We start from the raw sequence: 16,804 nt of genomic DNA, 5'->3' as shown, positions 1-16,804 counted from the left end.
ACCTGCATCTTTCCTAGAGAGGTATGTAATACATTTCCAAGTGGCCGATCAAAGTTTAGGAAAAATTCTCAGAACCTTCTCGGAAATCCCATGTATATCTGCCTACTTGGTACTGATGGAACAGAAACAAGATCTCTCTGATCTCATCAAACCTGGGTGACTGCACAGCGTTGTTTCCTAAGTTAAACATAACCAAACCTGGCTTCTACTCTGCTCCCAATATCCTGTGTCAACATCAAATGCATTCACCTAAAAACTCATCTCATAATTTAATTAAGTAAAACAAAACCAGGGCATGAATTTCAGCTTTGTATATTAAACAACCTGCCAAACATACTTTTCATTTTAGAACATTGCAAAAAGATGAGACTTGCTTAGCTACAGTAAAACTGCAATGATCTGGTCTTCTGGGGCTAGTCTGATCATCTTTTTAATTTTCCAAGTTAAAAAACAACAACAACAAACCAAAAAAGAAGTCTTGGGTATACTGGTTTTGTTCCAGTTCAAAATTAAAATAAAAACTGGAGCCTACAAATTTTCCTTGAAGAAGTAGCCATGTTTTCCACTGTACCATCTAAACATAATTTTGGAAAAGTCTTAAACTTCTTTACAGAAGACAAAGCGTATGCTTGCTGTATCAACAATGCTGCATGAGCGTCAGACCACAGACAAAGGAGTATAAAAGGCTACAAGAATCAAATGAGAAAAAAAAAAAAAAAGGGGGTCACAACAACAACACTCAAACTCAAGCTCAAAGAAAGGAGTGTGCATTACACAGAAAAGAGGATATTAATCTGACCATGAAAAATGGCACTGCTCAGACCTGCACAAAGAAAGGAGTTACAGATCTAATCATACAAAGAACAAGAACACTTTCATAACTATATATAACATCTATTTTCTTTATTAAAAAAATTGTGTATATATATTATATAGGGACAAAAATAAGCAGACTTCGTATCTGAAGGATGCTTTAGTGACTCAGTTCTATGACACCAGAGACACCACCACCTTGAGAGCCAAAATCATTATTACAAATTAATGCACGGAGTGAACACATCTTAATGACAAAATAGAGAATGGTGTATCTTAATCTTAAAGGAATGGTAAAACAGCCTCTTAGAGCCTCAGAAGGTAGAAGGAAACAGCTCTGAAGGAGTGCAGTTTGTTTTAAACCTCCTATATTAGTAGATGCTATAAAGAGAGGCTAAAAATAACTTCAGATTCTCAAATTTTGCAAAAAAAAATAAATTCTATTATCTTTACTGATTTTATCTAATTTTCATGTCTATCAAAAATTACACCCAAACATATTGACTAGCACACTGCAGCCTTTATATGTACCAGCTGCCAGAAAACAAAAGGTTTTCCTTGTTTCATTTGTGCTATTGCATTTGAGAATAGCTTTCAATACCTATAAAGCATCCTCTTACTTCTAACAACAGTAACTAGGAGCATAGACGAAGACAGAACAAGAAATAGAGGCAACTTTTTTTTCCTAAGCTAACTACCCCCCCTTGGGTCGTCCAACATATCTCGCATTCCCCCAATCTTTGAAGCTGTTATCCCCTTCAAGACAACACCGAGAATCTATTTTTGTGACTTTGTACAGTTCTGAGCACAATACTAACACCTAACAAGTAGCATACAAAAGGAAGCTCCAAAAGATCTATTCATATCAAAAAATAATCTGGTTTTACTTTATATTTAAATATCCTTTCATTGCCTGAAAGGGAGCATCAGAATTAACTCCACGGGGAACCGCTGCTCAAGCTGTGTTGCTGTTGTATGCTCAAGCTGCCACACCAAGGATTCAATCCCATTCCTACTCAACATCAATCAGAAACGTTCCATTTAATTTGCCAGTTCATCATGATCAATGTTTTTCAGGGCAATTCTGAAAGAATTGCAGGAAGAAAAAAAAAGAGTGGCAGGGTGGGATTTTCATAAACAAGCTCCATATTAATATGTTAGAAGGTAATTAAAACTCTTTATTAAAATTATTCATAAAGTGTATTCTACATTTTGAGAAAAACAGAAGCACCATTTTACATGATAACGAAGCAGCAAACTTACCGATGATCAGCAGCCCAGCGCAATGCTGCCTGAACTTGGGTAATGAATCTATCCAAAAAACTGCTAACTGAAGGATGCCTTGAAGGAAGTTGAAATTTTAAAGATTTTTTCTCTTTTTCCAGTTCTTCCAGTTTCCGTCTAAATTTATCAGCTAGAAATTAAATAAAATAAAAAAATTAAACCGTGACAAAACAGTCCTGTTTTACCTGAAGAAAAAAAAGTATCTCAAAAAAAAAAATAAAATCCACTTCACAGATGGTTTTTCTTCTTCCTCCTTTGATAAAAAGTATCAGTCTGTTTTGCTCAAGGATGAATTAACAAGACTACAATGGAAAACATCAAATAACCAAGATGCTAAGCTACTTTATCCTATGACAAGGACAAAACTGCAGGCTTCACAGTATTTTCACAGAGTTTTAATTTGCTAGGGCTCCAAAGAATTGGTTCAAAGTTACCATCCATGCTCTTTTCCTGGAGTAACTGCTGAAAATTCAATTCTAGTAACACTGCTACTCTTCACTGCTTCAGTATGTCTTAAAACTTAGATGGCAGTTACACATTTAAATTCTGGTCTTTTATAAACTTGTAATGTTATTAGGTCAAGAACTGAAGAATCAGATACAATATCGCAGCAGTGTATTTCAGCAGAAAATCCACATGTAACTATAGCAATTAAACAATCATCACATTCCAGGCTCTCCTGAGTTATGCTTAGTTTATCATCCAACAAAAAGATTTACTTTCAACTTTAAAAAAAAATGATAGTGGTCCCTAAGAGATGGCTTTGATTCTACCATAGCTCTACACATTTCTTAGGGTAACCACTTCTCTATATGTTACTTCTTATTTGTTTTCTGTCCCTGTGTAGGAAACAAAGGAACACCTTTCCAATTGCCAATTATTATTTCCAGTACGTCTATCTTCTATTGTGCCAGTGTGCTAGCAAAATCACATACGTGACAGATAACAAGACTGCCTGGTCCAAGATAGAACACCTTTGATGATACATTAGTCAAATCAGAGAGTTTTGAGCTAACCCACAAACGGAAAACCTTTACAATTCAGTACTTTCCTTGTGACCTCGCTGCCTACAATTTTGTGCCATTAGCAATCCTTCTAACATTTTCAATACATTACTGCCAAAATAACATCCACCTGTGCATGTTTTTTATTGCTTATTTTCTTTCTTTATCCTCAAAGGCGGTTTAAGAAGAGAAGTTGTTTATAATTACTGGTTTAGTGAAATGATGTATTTTTACAATAATCTATCATTAGTATTGATCTCCATTCTGCTTCTGTGCCAACAGGTTGGAATAGACACAGACTTACTAATGAGACTATATCTTCCAGGCCAGCATACCATTCCAGGGTAAACTCACTATGTTGTTATCACTGTAGTGCAAAACGTTGGCAGAAGGCTCTTGCTGAAATGAGCACCCCACTCCAAGTACCCAGGTGCATATTATTCCTACAAAGTAGAAACACCTTTTCAGTAGTGGAGGTGAACCACATCTGTGGTGCATTTCTCAGGGACCACAGCTGAACAGATTCATCCTATCCCTATCACCACAAGGAAACTGAAATTTGGGCCAAGATGAGACTCCCAGTTCCATATTTTGACCAGAAAAACATATCAGCATTTGCATGCTGACTTGCCACTTGACATTTCAAACTCAGCCATCAAAAATACCAGTGTTACAAACAGAAGAGTAAGGGTCGAAAGGGCTGGATAGTGACCAATGATCACTGAATGCCAAAACACATGGAAAAACCTCCTTTTACTCACACAATTCACCAGTGGGCTTGCTGGGAGTTGTGGCAACCCTCTACAGCCATTTAACAATGTCGTCATTGTTCTTCAACATAATTATGCTCATACGGTGTTTGCACGTCCAGTTGTTTCATCGTTCTACTCCTACCCATCCTGGCCCTAGAAACAGGCTATTTTGGGAAGGACAACAGATGAGGGGATCCACATGCCAATTCATTCTCTCTTTCATTAATTCTTGGCTGCATTCTGCTTTATATATTCCAATTTACACAGTATTCAATTAGTTTCTAGTAACAGACGCTTCTAAATAATTTGTTCCACTGGCATTTTATAAGTAATATGGCTGGTCATATTTACTTATCTCTCTCCACTAATTGATTTTTTTACCCTTTCAGCATTGCTGTGAGAGGTTATGTCTCAAGAGACTCCAGTGCCACTGAGCTGAACATTGAAGCATTCAGCTTTTAGGATCCTTTCCTGGAAAGGAGACCCCTGCCATTTGACCTTGCTGATATCTTGAGTGCATGGAGAGACCCAAGAACCTCAGTGCCAGTTGCAGAGCTGGGAACCATACAAATAAGGCTCATGTCAGTCCAGCTTTCAGTCTTGCAGCTCAAGAGAAATCTGAATCAAGCAGAAGTAATGGAAATTATCAGAAGTCTAGTAAACAGGATGTGAAAAAGAGGGCAATAAGCACAGTTCCTCAATCTAGCAGAGATAAAAACTGAGGGGAATAACTTCCAGTACTATTACAAACAAGCAAGCTACAAAGAAAGCAGTAATACAGTTATTTTCACCTTCCCTTAGAACTTGAGTCCTCAGTACAAACCTGAGATGCAGCACAGGAGATGAGAAAAAATGTTAGATATAGTAGAGTGCTAAATCTAACTGCCAAGGTTAGACAGGGAATCGCCACCAGTGTTGATTTTTAGGTCAGACACACATCTCTCAGGAATAGCTCTGGCAGAGTTTTTAAGGTTTTTAAGTTTTTAAGGCCAGAAAAACCAGATATGTTCTCTTCTTTTAACAAGGGCACGTACAGGATTATGCACCTGGGATGAGGCAACCCTGGATGTACATACAGAATGGGGAACGAGAGTCTGGAGAGCAGTGCCAGGATAGGGACCTGGCAAGTTGAATATGAGTCAGCAGTGCCCTGGCAGCCAGGAGGGTCAACCGTGTCCTTGGGGACATCAGGTAAAGCATCGCCAGCCGGTCGAGGGAGGGAATTGTTCCGCTCTGCTCTGCACTGGAACGGCCTCACCTTGAATATTGTGTGCAGGTTTGGGCACTACAATATAAGAAAGATACTAAACTATCAAAGATCATCCAACAGAGGGCAATGAAGATGGTGTAGGGTATAGAGGGGAAGCCATACGAGGAGCGACTGAGGTCACTTGGTCTGTTCAGCCTGGAGAAAAGGAGACTGAGGGGAGACCTCATTGCAGTCTACAGCTTCCTCATGAGGGAAGTGGAGGGGCAGACACTGATCTCTTCTCTGTGGGGGACTAGTGACATGATCCAAGGGAATGAGCTGCAGTTATGTCAGGGGAGGTTTAGGTTGGATATTAGAAAAAGGTTCTTCACCCAGAGGGTGGTTGGGCACTGGAACAGGTTACCAAGGGAAGTGGTCACAGCACCAAGCCTGACAGAGTTCAAGAAGGATTTGGCCAATGTGCTCGGCACATGGTGTGATTCTTAGAGCTGTCCTGTGCAGGGCCAGGAGTTGGATTTGATGATCCTTGTGGGTCCCTTCCAACTCAGAATAGTCTGTGTGGTTCTGTGTGATCCCTTTCACCATATTTTCTAGGATTTTTCAGCCAAAAAGCAGACATGGAAGACCTTTGCTATTCCTAAGTCATCTAACTCACGGACACAACTTTCTTTTACTTCCTTTTTAGTCTTTTAAGCTTGTTATTCCAACACAGAAAATAAACTTGTTATTCCAACACAGAATCCTCAAAACTCACTGATGGACTGAGACACCAAAAAAATACATGCACTCATATCTCTGTCACAAAGAAAGGCTTAATATTTTTATGCTCTGTCCCATACTTCACTTCAAAATAAGTTATTTAATGCACAGCTTACATGCAAAAAGTAATCCTTTCATTTGACGGAGTTCTTAAATGAAGGAACTTTAATGTATTCAGTACATACTGTTTTACAGAAGCATTTTAAAATGAGGCCTAATTTGGCCTCATTAGGCCTATCAGTCTTTTATTTAATTGTATTCTGCTGAAAGGTTGCTGCCTTGCAGAACCCTACAGATATCCTAGGCAAAGCTTCTACGTTTGTAGTGCAAACAGTAAAAGTTAACTCTTACATTACCCTCCATCACAATCCTTACCACCTAGTGTACTTCAGACATCCCACTCAATTTAAAGCCAGTCCAGAGCACAGGCCTGGAAGATGCCAAGTGCTCTTCTCAGAGAGATAGCAGTTTGAGAACAGTGTTGTAGTAGTTTAAACCAAGTTTTCCCCCTGCAGTTGAAAGTGGTAACCCCCAGGGGGTGGTAAGTTTTGAAGTTTTGTCCAGTGAGTGCTTCTGCAACATGTAAACATATCACAACCAAACGGAAGAGAAGAGTTGTAGTGGTAGTAGTAGAAAGTAGCCATGTTGTAAGACCATGAGGAAGGGGGCTCGGAGCCCCTTGGGCCCTCTGGGCCCCCCCAGCCCCTGGTTGGGGGAAGCTGTAGAGACTTGGAACAGTGTTAGACTGGGGTATGTGTCTGTAGTTAAGCCGGGAGATGCTTTTCCGCTGTGAGCAGCAACCAGAGATACTGAAAGCCACAGCAGCCAGCACTGACCAGAGGAAAAGCGGCGGCGCAGAGTCAAAAGAAAAGAGAGCAGCAAAACAACCATGCAGCAAAGCAGACAGAACTTCTGCAAACCTGAGAGAGAAAGAACAGCAGCAGAGAACAGAACTAAGTTTCTACAGAGAGAAAGCTTGGGGGTAAGAACTGCAAAACTCCCCTAAACTTCCTTTGAGATCCCTCCAAAAATGGAGGGAGTGGACTCTTACTGATTAGAAGTCCTAGATGGAGTAAAGGAGCTAAGAAGCTCAGTCGTCCTGAGAGCTCAGCCAAGACGGTGTGTGGAGGTTGATCTTGAGACTGCCCTTGCTGCAAGCTACAAAGAAGCTCGCAGCCATCTTGAAGCAGGGTACAGGAGCTCTGCAAGGGGCTGTCCCCTGAAGATAAGGACCGTCGCGAAGACCCCTGAGCTTTGTGATATGACGTGGTGATAGCGCCCTTGCCCTGGGAAACGCAGCCCACGGAAGACCCCTCATTTGGAAAGATGAGTGGCCAAGGGGGATACCCCCTCGTGTGTGCTGGCAGAGATCCAGCTATCAGCTGCTGCAAGAAACGGAAGAGAGGGAGAGCCTGCTGCCTTAGAGATATTGCTGCTCTGAAGAAGGGATCTGTCTCTTCTTCCCTCCTGGACTTTTATTTGGAGGGGAGAAGAGATCTGATCCATTGTAAATACTATATGTCATGGTAGATATAGTTGTGATCGTGTGTATAATGTATTATGACATTTATTTGTACAGTCATTGTAATATATATTCCCTTTCCCCCATTCTGAGTTTGGCGTGTTTTGTCTGGAAAACCCATCTCATATTAGGTTGAGATGTGACAGGGGGCTAGGACTAGGGAATTAAGATTTTGGAGAATCTCAAACCATGACAAGTGTTCTCTCCATAAGTCACGTTTTGTAATAGCTTTGAGAAAAAGAAGCAATTTCTGTAATTTTTAATTGACCATGCGCCATCTCTACTTTTTACATACTTTGATATTCATTTTACTCCCTTGAAAAGGTTCACTTTGTTAGAACTATTTATCATCATTTAAAAAACATTTGAATAAATAATTTCAGTAAGGACAGAGCCTCATTTGCTATGTACTGCATATATTCAGGTTTATTTATGTCTGTGCTAATAGGTGGGAAGATGATCAATCATGTTATTCTGGACATTAAAAAAAAGTGTTTCTTCAGCTAGTTCAACTCAGGAAGGTCATTTAATTCTAGCCCACAATTCAGCAAACAACCTTCTCCCTTTTCCCCTGCACTTTCTCCAAAAATCTGAAGGCCCTAAAACAGGATTTGTGTAGGATTTACATGCATAAAATCACACACTGCAGCCCTAAAATATTTTTTTTCTTCTTGCCTGCTAGATACTTTCAGAGACAGGTAACCTCCCTACCATTCACTTTCTTAAAAACTTAAAGCTTCCAAGATGACTGAAGTGGTTTTGTATACTACGCATCAAAGACAGCTAAAGAAGTCTTAGGTTCAGACCCAAAGAGCCCTCTAGCAACCTGTGTCCAACCACACGCAGTAGCAGGCATTTAGAGAGGAGACTAAGAACTAGAGTGCAAAGTGCCCCCTTCCTGTTCCTGAACCTCTAATGTCTGTCAGCTAAAAAATTTCTTATGTGAGACACTACTCTTAGATCTCTTCACAGCTTTAAGTAGGGGGAAGAAACAAAATCACCAGCAAGTGGATGTCTATCCACCAGAAACTTCTCTTTCCTCAGGCTATCTATGGTTTTGATCTCCAAAATATACCATAACAGAGAACTTAAAAATTAAATTATGAATTAAACACATACTCCATTTGGTAATTTGAGGAGTCTAATGTGGAGCTTAAATACATGACTGAATGCATCTGGAGAACAGACTAGTAAGCAAGGTATCTACAGCCCAATTACTAGCATTGGCCTCCTGCAAAATAACTTGTGGGATAATACGCAGATCAATTAATATCCAAATATGACACGTAAAGACATATACTGTGATAAGAACTGAAGACATTACAAGCACCTGGAGTACATATGGGCTCTTAATTTAAGAATACAGTAATTAACCATTTAACAGTACCAAAAACATACACAGCCCTAAAAATAAACATACTTGATATGGGTAAATGGGAGCACTTCAGATTACACTTTTGTAGTTGAGCAGCTAGCCCTTACTGTGTGCTGTGTGGTCACCAGTACAGAGCAAAATCTCTTCTACCTTCCATTCAGCCTGCACATGGAAAACAGCAAAATAAACCTATCGCAAAGTCAAACTGCACATCTGGTGCTCTGAAAACTCCAAGAAGACAAGGGATTAGGAACAGACACTAGAGGAGTCTGCTGAAACAACAGGAGTAGCAGAGCTATGCCTACCCTAGTGACCACGTGGACCAATAGGAGAACATCTGCAGAGCAAAACAGTTCAGAATTGAGGTCCAACATCTGCAGTTCAGAAGGTCCTACTTCAGACTAAATTTAGTGTAATCCCATGGATTGACAGACAGTAAAACAGTTGGCCCTTTGGGTACCTCTGCAGCATATCTTCAGACTTTGTCCCACCTGAAAAAAAACAACCCATGTACCAAGACTGCTTTACAATGCAAAGCAAAGCACAGTAATTAAATTATCCGGCTTATCCACCACTTAATTTTTTCCATCCCAATCAAAAAGGCAACTTTGTGAAATTTCACACTCCACCTGTGCTCCTGAACTATCAAAACTACCTTGAGGAACAGTGGAACAAACCAAACTCCCAGTTGCTGAACATCCTTTGGCGTCAGAAGCTACTGACACAAAATTCACCCTTAAGCAGGAGGAACAAAATCTGCAGAGAGTGCTACAACTCCATAATTCCTTGGTTTGTGTGTAGTCCATAGTTTTGTCACTCTCAGTACAGATGACAAACCCTTCCGATTCCTGCTGAGATGCTAGATTGATGTTTGCTTCCAATTCTGGTGCTATTTAAAGACTAGTAACCTGAAGACTACAAGAAAACAGGACTCCTACATGCCCTGACAGAGTCAAGGCATCAGAGTAGCCAAAACACACAGTACTGACCTCTTTTAGTATTCAATGCCACAAGCTTCCCCTCCTGCAGTCAACATCAGCTGTCTATTCTCTCTCTAATTCCTTTTCCTTTCCTAGCAATGAGGCACCACTATACATAAATCAGATGGGGGAGGAAAGGGAAGGAAACCTGGTATTCAAAATAATCCCTTCAAGAGAAATAACAGAGAACAGCATCTAAAAGATTTCTTAAAATTACTGCTCAAGCACATTCTCTGCCTCCCAGCAAGCTCTGCATTTTCCACCCATCAGCTCATACCAATTACAAGTCAGGAAATTGCTGCCTCCTTAAAACATACAACATTTCAGAATTTCATGTACTGAACATCAGCATTGCAGCAGGGTTGAGAAGTCTGAAAGCTTCAAAAAAATACAAGAACAGACATTTTAGCCGTTATTACAAAAAGAAGCTTGACACATTGGCAGATATTAATTTTCCTCCTCTAATTCATATTGAATTTAAGAGCATTCATTCAGCTTCGAATTAAAAGTTAATTTCTCAGAAGTTTCACAGATGCTTCCACTGAAGCACAACATCAAGTTTTCCACCTACAGATTACACCTTAATGTTGAAAAGTCTATGCTATACATCGTATTTCATCTCAGAAAGGCACTAGTGGAAAGCCTAGAGTAGACTTTCAGCATCCATTCTACTTCGTAGAACATACACAGCAGCAGCATCACTGACAGATTGTCACTCAGATCCATAACGTATTCTCTGACTCTTAATAATAACAGTTAAATGGATTTATGGGAACAAGCTGTAGAATTCTCTGGGGTTTGTGAGGGACTAGGTACAGTTACTTTCAACATGAGTAGGAACATAAGCAAGAAGCCACAAAACCAGAAAGGTTCTTCCAGCAGACCTCTGGGAAATATGCGGGGTGAGAGCCCAGCAAGAAAATGTCAGAGTCCTGACATGGACAATTAATCTCTTAAATTACTTGGCCAAGGTTAGAAAAATTTTCCTTTCCCATGTTACTTTCTCCTCAGTTGCAATGATGTAGGGTGAACTATCCTCACAGTTGTTCTTTCTGGGCTGAGTTTAAGGACATCAGGACTATTTGGATAAACTTACACTACAGTTTCCTGTAACATGACTATTCTGCAAGCAAAGTAGTTATTATTTGCCACTGTCATCTCACAGAAGAGCCTCAATTGGAGGCTCCAATTTTACTAGGCTTAGATAATAGGGGTTAAAAAAAAACCAAAACTCTACTCCAATAAAATTACAATCCACAAAACAAATGACAGCTGAAGGGGAAAACAGATAGGGCAATCCATTAGACTACACTCCAGGTGAAAATTAGGGACAATAATTTCAGTGTACCGGAAAGCAGTTTAATCTCCATTGCACTTAATCTGACACTTCTGAAAAACATGAAGATTTGGTAGTATTTTAATAGCAAATTTTTTAATACTAAGAGCTTCATAAGTATTTCACATTAGAGCATAAACTCGCTACTTCCATAATTTTCTAAATGCTACACTAATCACAATTTTTCAAGTCCCCAACATGCATAACAGGTACTTAAATAGCAAGCAGTTTTTCATATGTAGCAACCTTTGTAATTCATTCCTGTAACTGCACTAAAAGTACAAGTCCATACAGTGTCTATCCCATACAGTCATTCTCTTCAGATTTTCTGCATTTGTAAATTCCTTCAAACACCACAAGAGTTCGTGTATAGACACGTTCTGGAGACATTTCTCCTTTAGTCAATTCATAATACAAAATAAACAGTGCCCCATTGACTGTTTGCTTTTCATAGTCTTTCATAAACCTCAAGTTTCCAATGAAACCACCAAGATGCCTGCATTTCCAACATGACTTTATAAAAAAAATAATTTACAGTAACATCAAAAGATACATTAAAGGGGGGAAAAAAGCTGATTGCTGGTGCACTTTGATACCAACGTTATTCTTTAAGTAGTGCTGACAGTACTGTCACTACATATGAGATTTTACAGAAATAAAGAAAAACATGTACTGCTGATTCCAGGCTGCATCCGTATCTTTAAAAAAGTCAGGCTATGCAGCACAATGGCACAGAGAACCATTGTGAATTAAATTCTACTCTGAAAAAGATCATTCAAAACAAGAAAGCTGGCAGAAATCAATGCAAAGCTCCTTGGCTTGCAATACTGCTCCTTCTTTTATTTGAGATGGTAGAGGAAAAGCTTTAGTAGGGGTCTCTAATCAGTGTGCCTCACATACGTGAACTATAAGCTGTATATTAATGTCAACTGTGGACGATTCCATCCCAGTTCACTCTGCCTCTTTCCTTGCTCCAAGAATCTCTAAGCCAACATCTGTCTTTCTTTGCTGCCTCTGAATAAATGCCATGGGTTGATTAGAAAACGGGCGAATCAATTAACAGTGCAACAATGCAATACTCTACAACTAATTGCATTCTATTGTGAGATACCTGTCATCTTTATACAGCAAGTTCTAAATACTCTAAAAAGAAATTTAAAAATCCAATGGGCTACATCTGGGTTTTTATATCAAGGATTTTATGACTAGAGACAGTCAGATTATGTTGGGACTTTTTGTACCAGGTTCTATTTAAGTACATATTGTGAATCTAAAATGCTTTGTTCCAGCTGTCAAACAAAGAAAAGGATCCTTTATTATTGCCTAACTTGAATATATTGAGAGTATCATCCTAAAGCACACCATTTGAAAGATCTTTTTTTAAGACAGAAGTCACAAACTAGAATAGATAATATACACAGTTTTATCTTCCCACTTTTAAAAGTCATCTTGCAAAAAAATGCACAACAAAGCAAGACAAATTCTAGGCTAAGAAACACCAATAAGTAGGTGCAGAGTTGCTTTAAGTTGAAGTTTGAAATAAAATAGCACAGATTTTTGAAGTGTAGTGTATATTAACTACCATATATATATTATTTTGCAGTGTTTCCCAAGGACTATAATATGTGAAAAAAAAATTGGCTTACAGTTCTGCTTAAGTCAACAGCTACAGATTAATACCATCAAAAACAAAATGCAATTAGACAACACTATCTTCCTTCTGTGGCAAAGCATACTGATGAAAAGGTAAAATATTACTTCTTATAGGAAGAGTATTACACGCAGAGACCTACAAATACAAATGCATACATGCAACTTCAAAGCAATTGTTCTGAAAACTGCAGTGGGGAACTGTACAAGGAAACTTGAAACTTCTAGAAACAAAAGGGGAGAAAGTAGATAAAGGAAGTCTTTGTGGTAACAGAGCTGAAAACAGTATATCCATTCATTTTGTATCAGTACCTGGATGCCAGAATTTTACTTCTGGTTAAAGCAAATCTTTTTTCTACCTCTCTTGCTCCCTGCATTCTCCTTCATGAGTTTCCACAGTACTGCTCAATGTTTGCTTGTATCCCAGGTCTCCACTCTTGCATTTAGTAGCCTACATATTTTCAAATATATACATCTAATTTTATAGTTTCTTCCCATCTCCAGTGCTCTTCAAGACTTAAAACTTCACCATCAAATTAAACTGATACCCTTCCCCAAGCACTCTGCATCAGTAGATAACAAAACCAAAAACTGGTTAAGAACTATTAAACTTAGTTTAGCCCAGCAACTTTTCCAATTGCTACCACTGATCACCATTCTAGCTCCAAAAGTTACACCATTCTACTTTATCCAGAAAAGGTAATACTCTAAGAAAGCAAGTAGTAAGGGAGAACAGTTTACAAAATGTCTCCGTTGATCTTGGACTACTTTGCCTGTCATAGTCAAAAAGGGATTCACAAAATTTAAAATGTCATCGAATCATACAATGGTTTAAGTTGGAAGGGACCTTTATGGTCATCTAGTCCAACCCCACTGCAATAAGCAGAGATATCTTTGACTACATCAGGCTGCTCAGAGCCCCATTCGGGCTGACCTTGAATGTTTCCAGAGAAGGAACACCCATTACCTCCCCACAACCTGTTCCAGTGTTTCAACCACCCTCACTGTAAAAAATTTCTTCCTTGTATCTAGTCAGAGTCAATAATTTCTACCAACTCCAGGAATCTGAATTCAATGGCAAAGGAAATCATTTAAGCACAGAATAGCTTCTGACTGCTAATATCTGGTGACTTATTTCCTGTCCTTCCCTTTGAACTTGGCCTCACTAATCAATTCCCTCTCCTCAACAATTCACAGGCATCCTTATACCTTAGTTTCTCCCCTTTCACCCTCTTCCCTTCCCATATTCTTCACCTCAGCTAGCATCTGCTTCTCTGGCCACCTTTCTTTTCCAAAAACAGACAAAATAAAACTTTTTGACTATTTGACTTACAGTTCATCTGGCTTGCAGTTCATCTGGTTTACATATGCAAATACTGAGCCCTTGACTGTTTCCTACCTACCATCTTCAACATTGCTTTCCCAAGTCTGTTTTTGGCACAAAAACGTATATGCAAAACAATTTAAATCATTTGGGGCAGTGACAACTGTAGTTGGATCCTGCAAAAAAATAAAATATCAAATATAAAATCTGCAAACCATCCGCCCCCCCAAAACTGTTTCAAGCACACTTTGTCCTATTGATCCTGAATTTCAAGACATCCTATATTTTCTGACATTTCCAAAATGCCACCAACTTCTGTTGTTAAAAAAAAAAAAAAAAAAAAAAAAAAAAACCAGAAAGTTTGTGGGGCTCAGAGTACTGCACGAAGTAAACTTCTCTGCAGAAAGACGCTCTCAAGTTGAACTGGATCAAAGCCACATCTCACTGAAATAACCTCAGAGGAGGCACTTTCTCTGCTATCAAGTCATACATCATGTTGGCAGTTTTGTAGTAGTGTAACGTTTTGCCCTGCAAGTCACCACCTCCCTACAAAGCACTGCCCTGAAACAAAGACTTTTCCTGCTCCCTACCCATATGTTATAGCCCTTGCACTACAGACTTACTTCTGTGAATTGTTCCACTGTGTGAAAATTAGAGGACCTTCCCTTAACTGGCACAGAAACACAAGGAAGACAAATGGCCTCCAAGCAAAGGTCTCAGGTATTCCTCTCAGGTAACAACTCCATACTGGAAGTGATATACATTCACAGACATATATAGATGGGTTTGTTTAGACCCATCTAAAAACTCAAAAAAACAATCATCAAAAACAACCACAGCCCAGCAGGTTTGTATTCTAAGCATTAGTTTGGTTTTGTTGAGCTATTTGCCCGTTCATGGCCTGCAAGCCTCTGTTACAGAAGAAGAGCAGATGTAATACATTTCCTTCAAACCAGCAGCCATATCTTCTGCATGTGAAGAATAAAGCCTTGAAACACCAAGATCACCACCACAACACTCATTTATAAATGATCCACTCTGTACAGTGGGGTAACACGGTGAGAACTGAGCTGACAACTCAGAGGCACCACCTCCGAAACAGACCTATACCAACACATCAGGCACTGGGAGAGTAAATACACCCATCACATTCAAATGGTTATGGAGGCTTCCAGACACAAAAGTGGCAATTTCTACAAGCTTAGTCTTGGAGCTGCTCAAATTCCAACATCAGGGAAAAAGAATAAAACTACTAAATATAAGGTGGGCAACCACACCACACCATGTGGGGTATAGTCAGAATATGATGGGTTTAGGAGGGGCAGATCCTGTTTGACCAACCTGATCTCCTTTAATGATCAGGTGACCCACCTGGTGGATGAAGGAAAGGCTGTGGATGTGGTCTATCTGGACTTCAGCAAAGCCTTTGACACTGTCTCCCATAGCATACTTCTGGAAAAGCTGGCAGCCCATGGCTTGGACAGGGGCACTTTGTGCTGTGTCAGGAACTGGCTCGAGGGCCGGGCCCAGAGAGTGGTGGTGAACGGTGCTGCATCCAGTTGGCGGCCGGTCACCAGTGGTGTTCCTCAGGGGTCACTGCTGGGCCCAGTCCTTTTTAACATCTTTATCGATGATTTAGATGAGGGGATTGAGTCCATCATCAGCAAATTTGCAGATGACACCAAATTGGGAGGGAGTGTCGACCTGCCGGAAGGCAGGAGGGCTCTGCAGAGGGATCTGGATAGGCTGGAGAGATGGGCTGACTCCAATGGAATGAAGTTCAACAAGGCCAAGTGCCGGGTACTGCACTTTGGCCACAACAACCCCATGCAGCGCTACAGGCTGGGCACAGAGTGGCTGGAGAGCAGCCAGGCGGAAAGGGACCTGGGGGTGCTGATCGACAGGAGGCTTAACATGAGCCAGCAGTGTACCCAGGTGGCCAAGAAGGCCAACGGCATCCTGGGCTGCAACAGGAACAGTGTGGCCATCAGGAGCAGGGAAGTGATCCTTCCCCTGTATTCAGTGCTGGTGGGGCCACACCTGGAGTACTGTGTCCAGTTCTGGGTCCCTCAGTTCAGGAAGGATATTGAGGTGCTGGAGCGGGTCCAGAGAAGAGCAACGAGGTTGGTGAAGGGACTTGAGCACGAGTCCTATGAGGAGAGGCTGAGGGAGCTGGGGTTGTTTAGTCTGGAGAAGAGAAGGCTTAGAGGCGACCTCATCACTCTCTTCAACTACCTGAAGGGAGGTTATAGCCAGGTGGGGGTTGGTCTCTTCTCCCAGGCAACCAACAATAGGACAAGGGGACATGGGCTCAAGCTCTGCCAGGGGAGGTTTAGGTTAGATGTTAGGAAGAAATTCTTTACAGAGAGGGTTATCAGGTATTGGAATGGCCTACCCAGAGAGGTGGTGGATTCACCATCCCTAGAGGTTTTTAAAAAGAGATTGGACGTGGCCCTTAGTGCCATGATATAGTAATTGGAGTTGGATCAGGGGTTGGACTTGATGATCTTGGAGGTCTTTTCCAACCCAATCTATTCTATGATTCTATGATGAAAAGCTTAGATTACTTGGCTCAAAAATCCAACATTCTACAAACAAAGCAGTGTAGGAATATCGCAAAATTCTGTTTCCCCATCCTCATCCATCCACCAGTACTTTTACAGAATTTTTTTTGTGACATTACCAATAGTTCAGGAGTATTACAGGAAGAAAAACAACAATTAAGAGTTGTTTGATTTCCCTATAGGAAGCTGACAAAACAATCTGTCTGTTCTGCATTGAAAAGATTTACACGA

The 16,804-nt window shown here is 40.3% G+C and overlaps 1 protein-coding gene across 1 annotated transcript in view; it reads right to left on the bottom strand.

Annotated features, from left to right (window-relative positions):
- Nucleotides 1-16,804, bottom strand: part of DISC1 (DISC1 scaffold protein) — a 193,626-nt gene that overhangs the window by 135,264 nt on the left and 41,558 nt on the right. The window contains exon 4 of the mRNA XM_027657391.1: nt 2,077-2,227. Within this exon, the coding sequence (XP_027513192.1) occupies nt 2,077-2,227 (151 nt within the window). The remainder of the gene's footprint in view (nt 1-2,076; nt 2,228-16,804) is intronic.

This window comes from Corapipo altera, unplaced genomic scaffold (assembly GCF_003945725.1).
Source record: "Corapipo altera isolate COAL_440 unplaced genomic scaffold, ASM394572v1 2c, whole genome shotgun sequence".
Taxonomy (NCBI): Eukaryota; Metazoa; Chordata; class Aves; order Passeriformes; family Pipridae; genus Corapipo; species Corapipo altera.
This window is presented reverse-complemented; position numbering and strand designations above follow the sequence as displayed.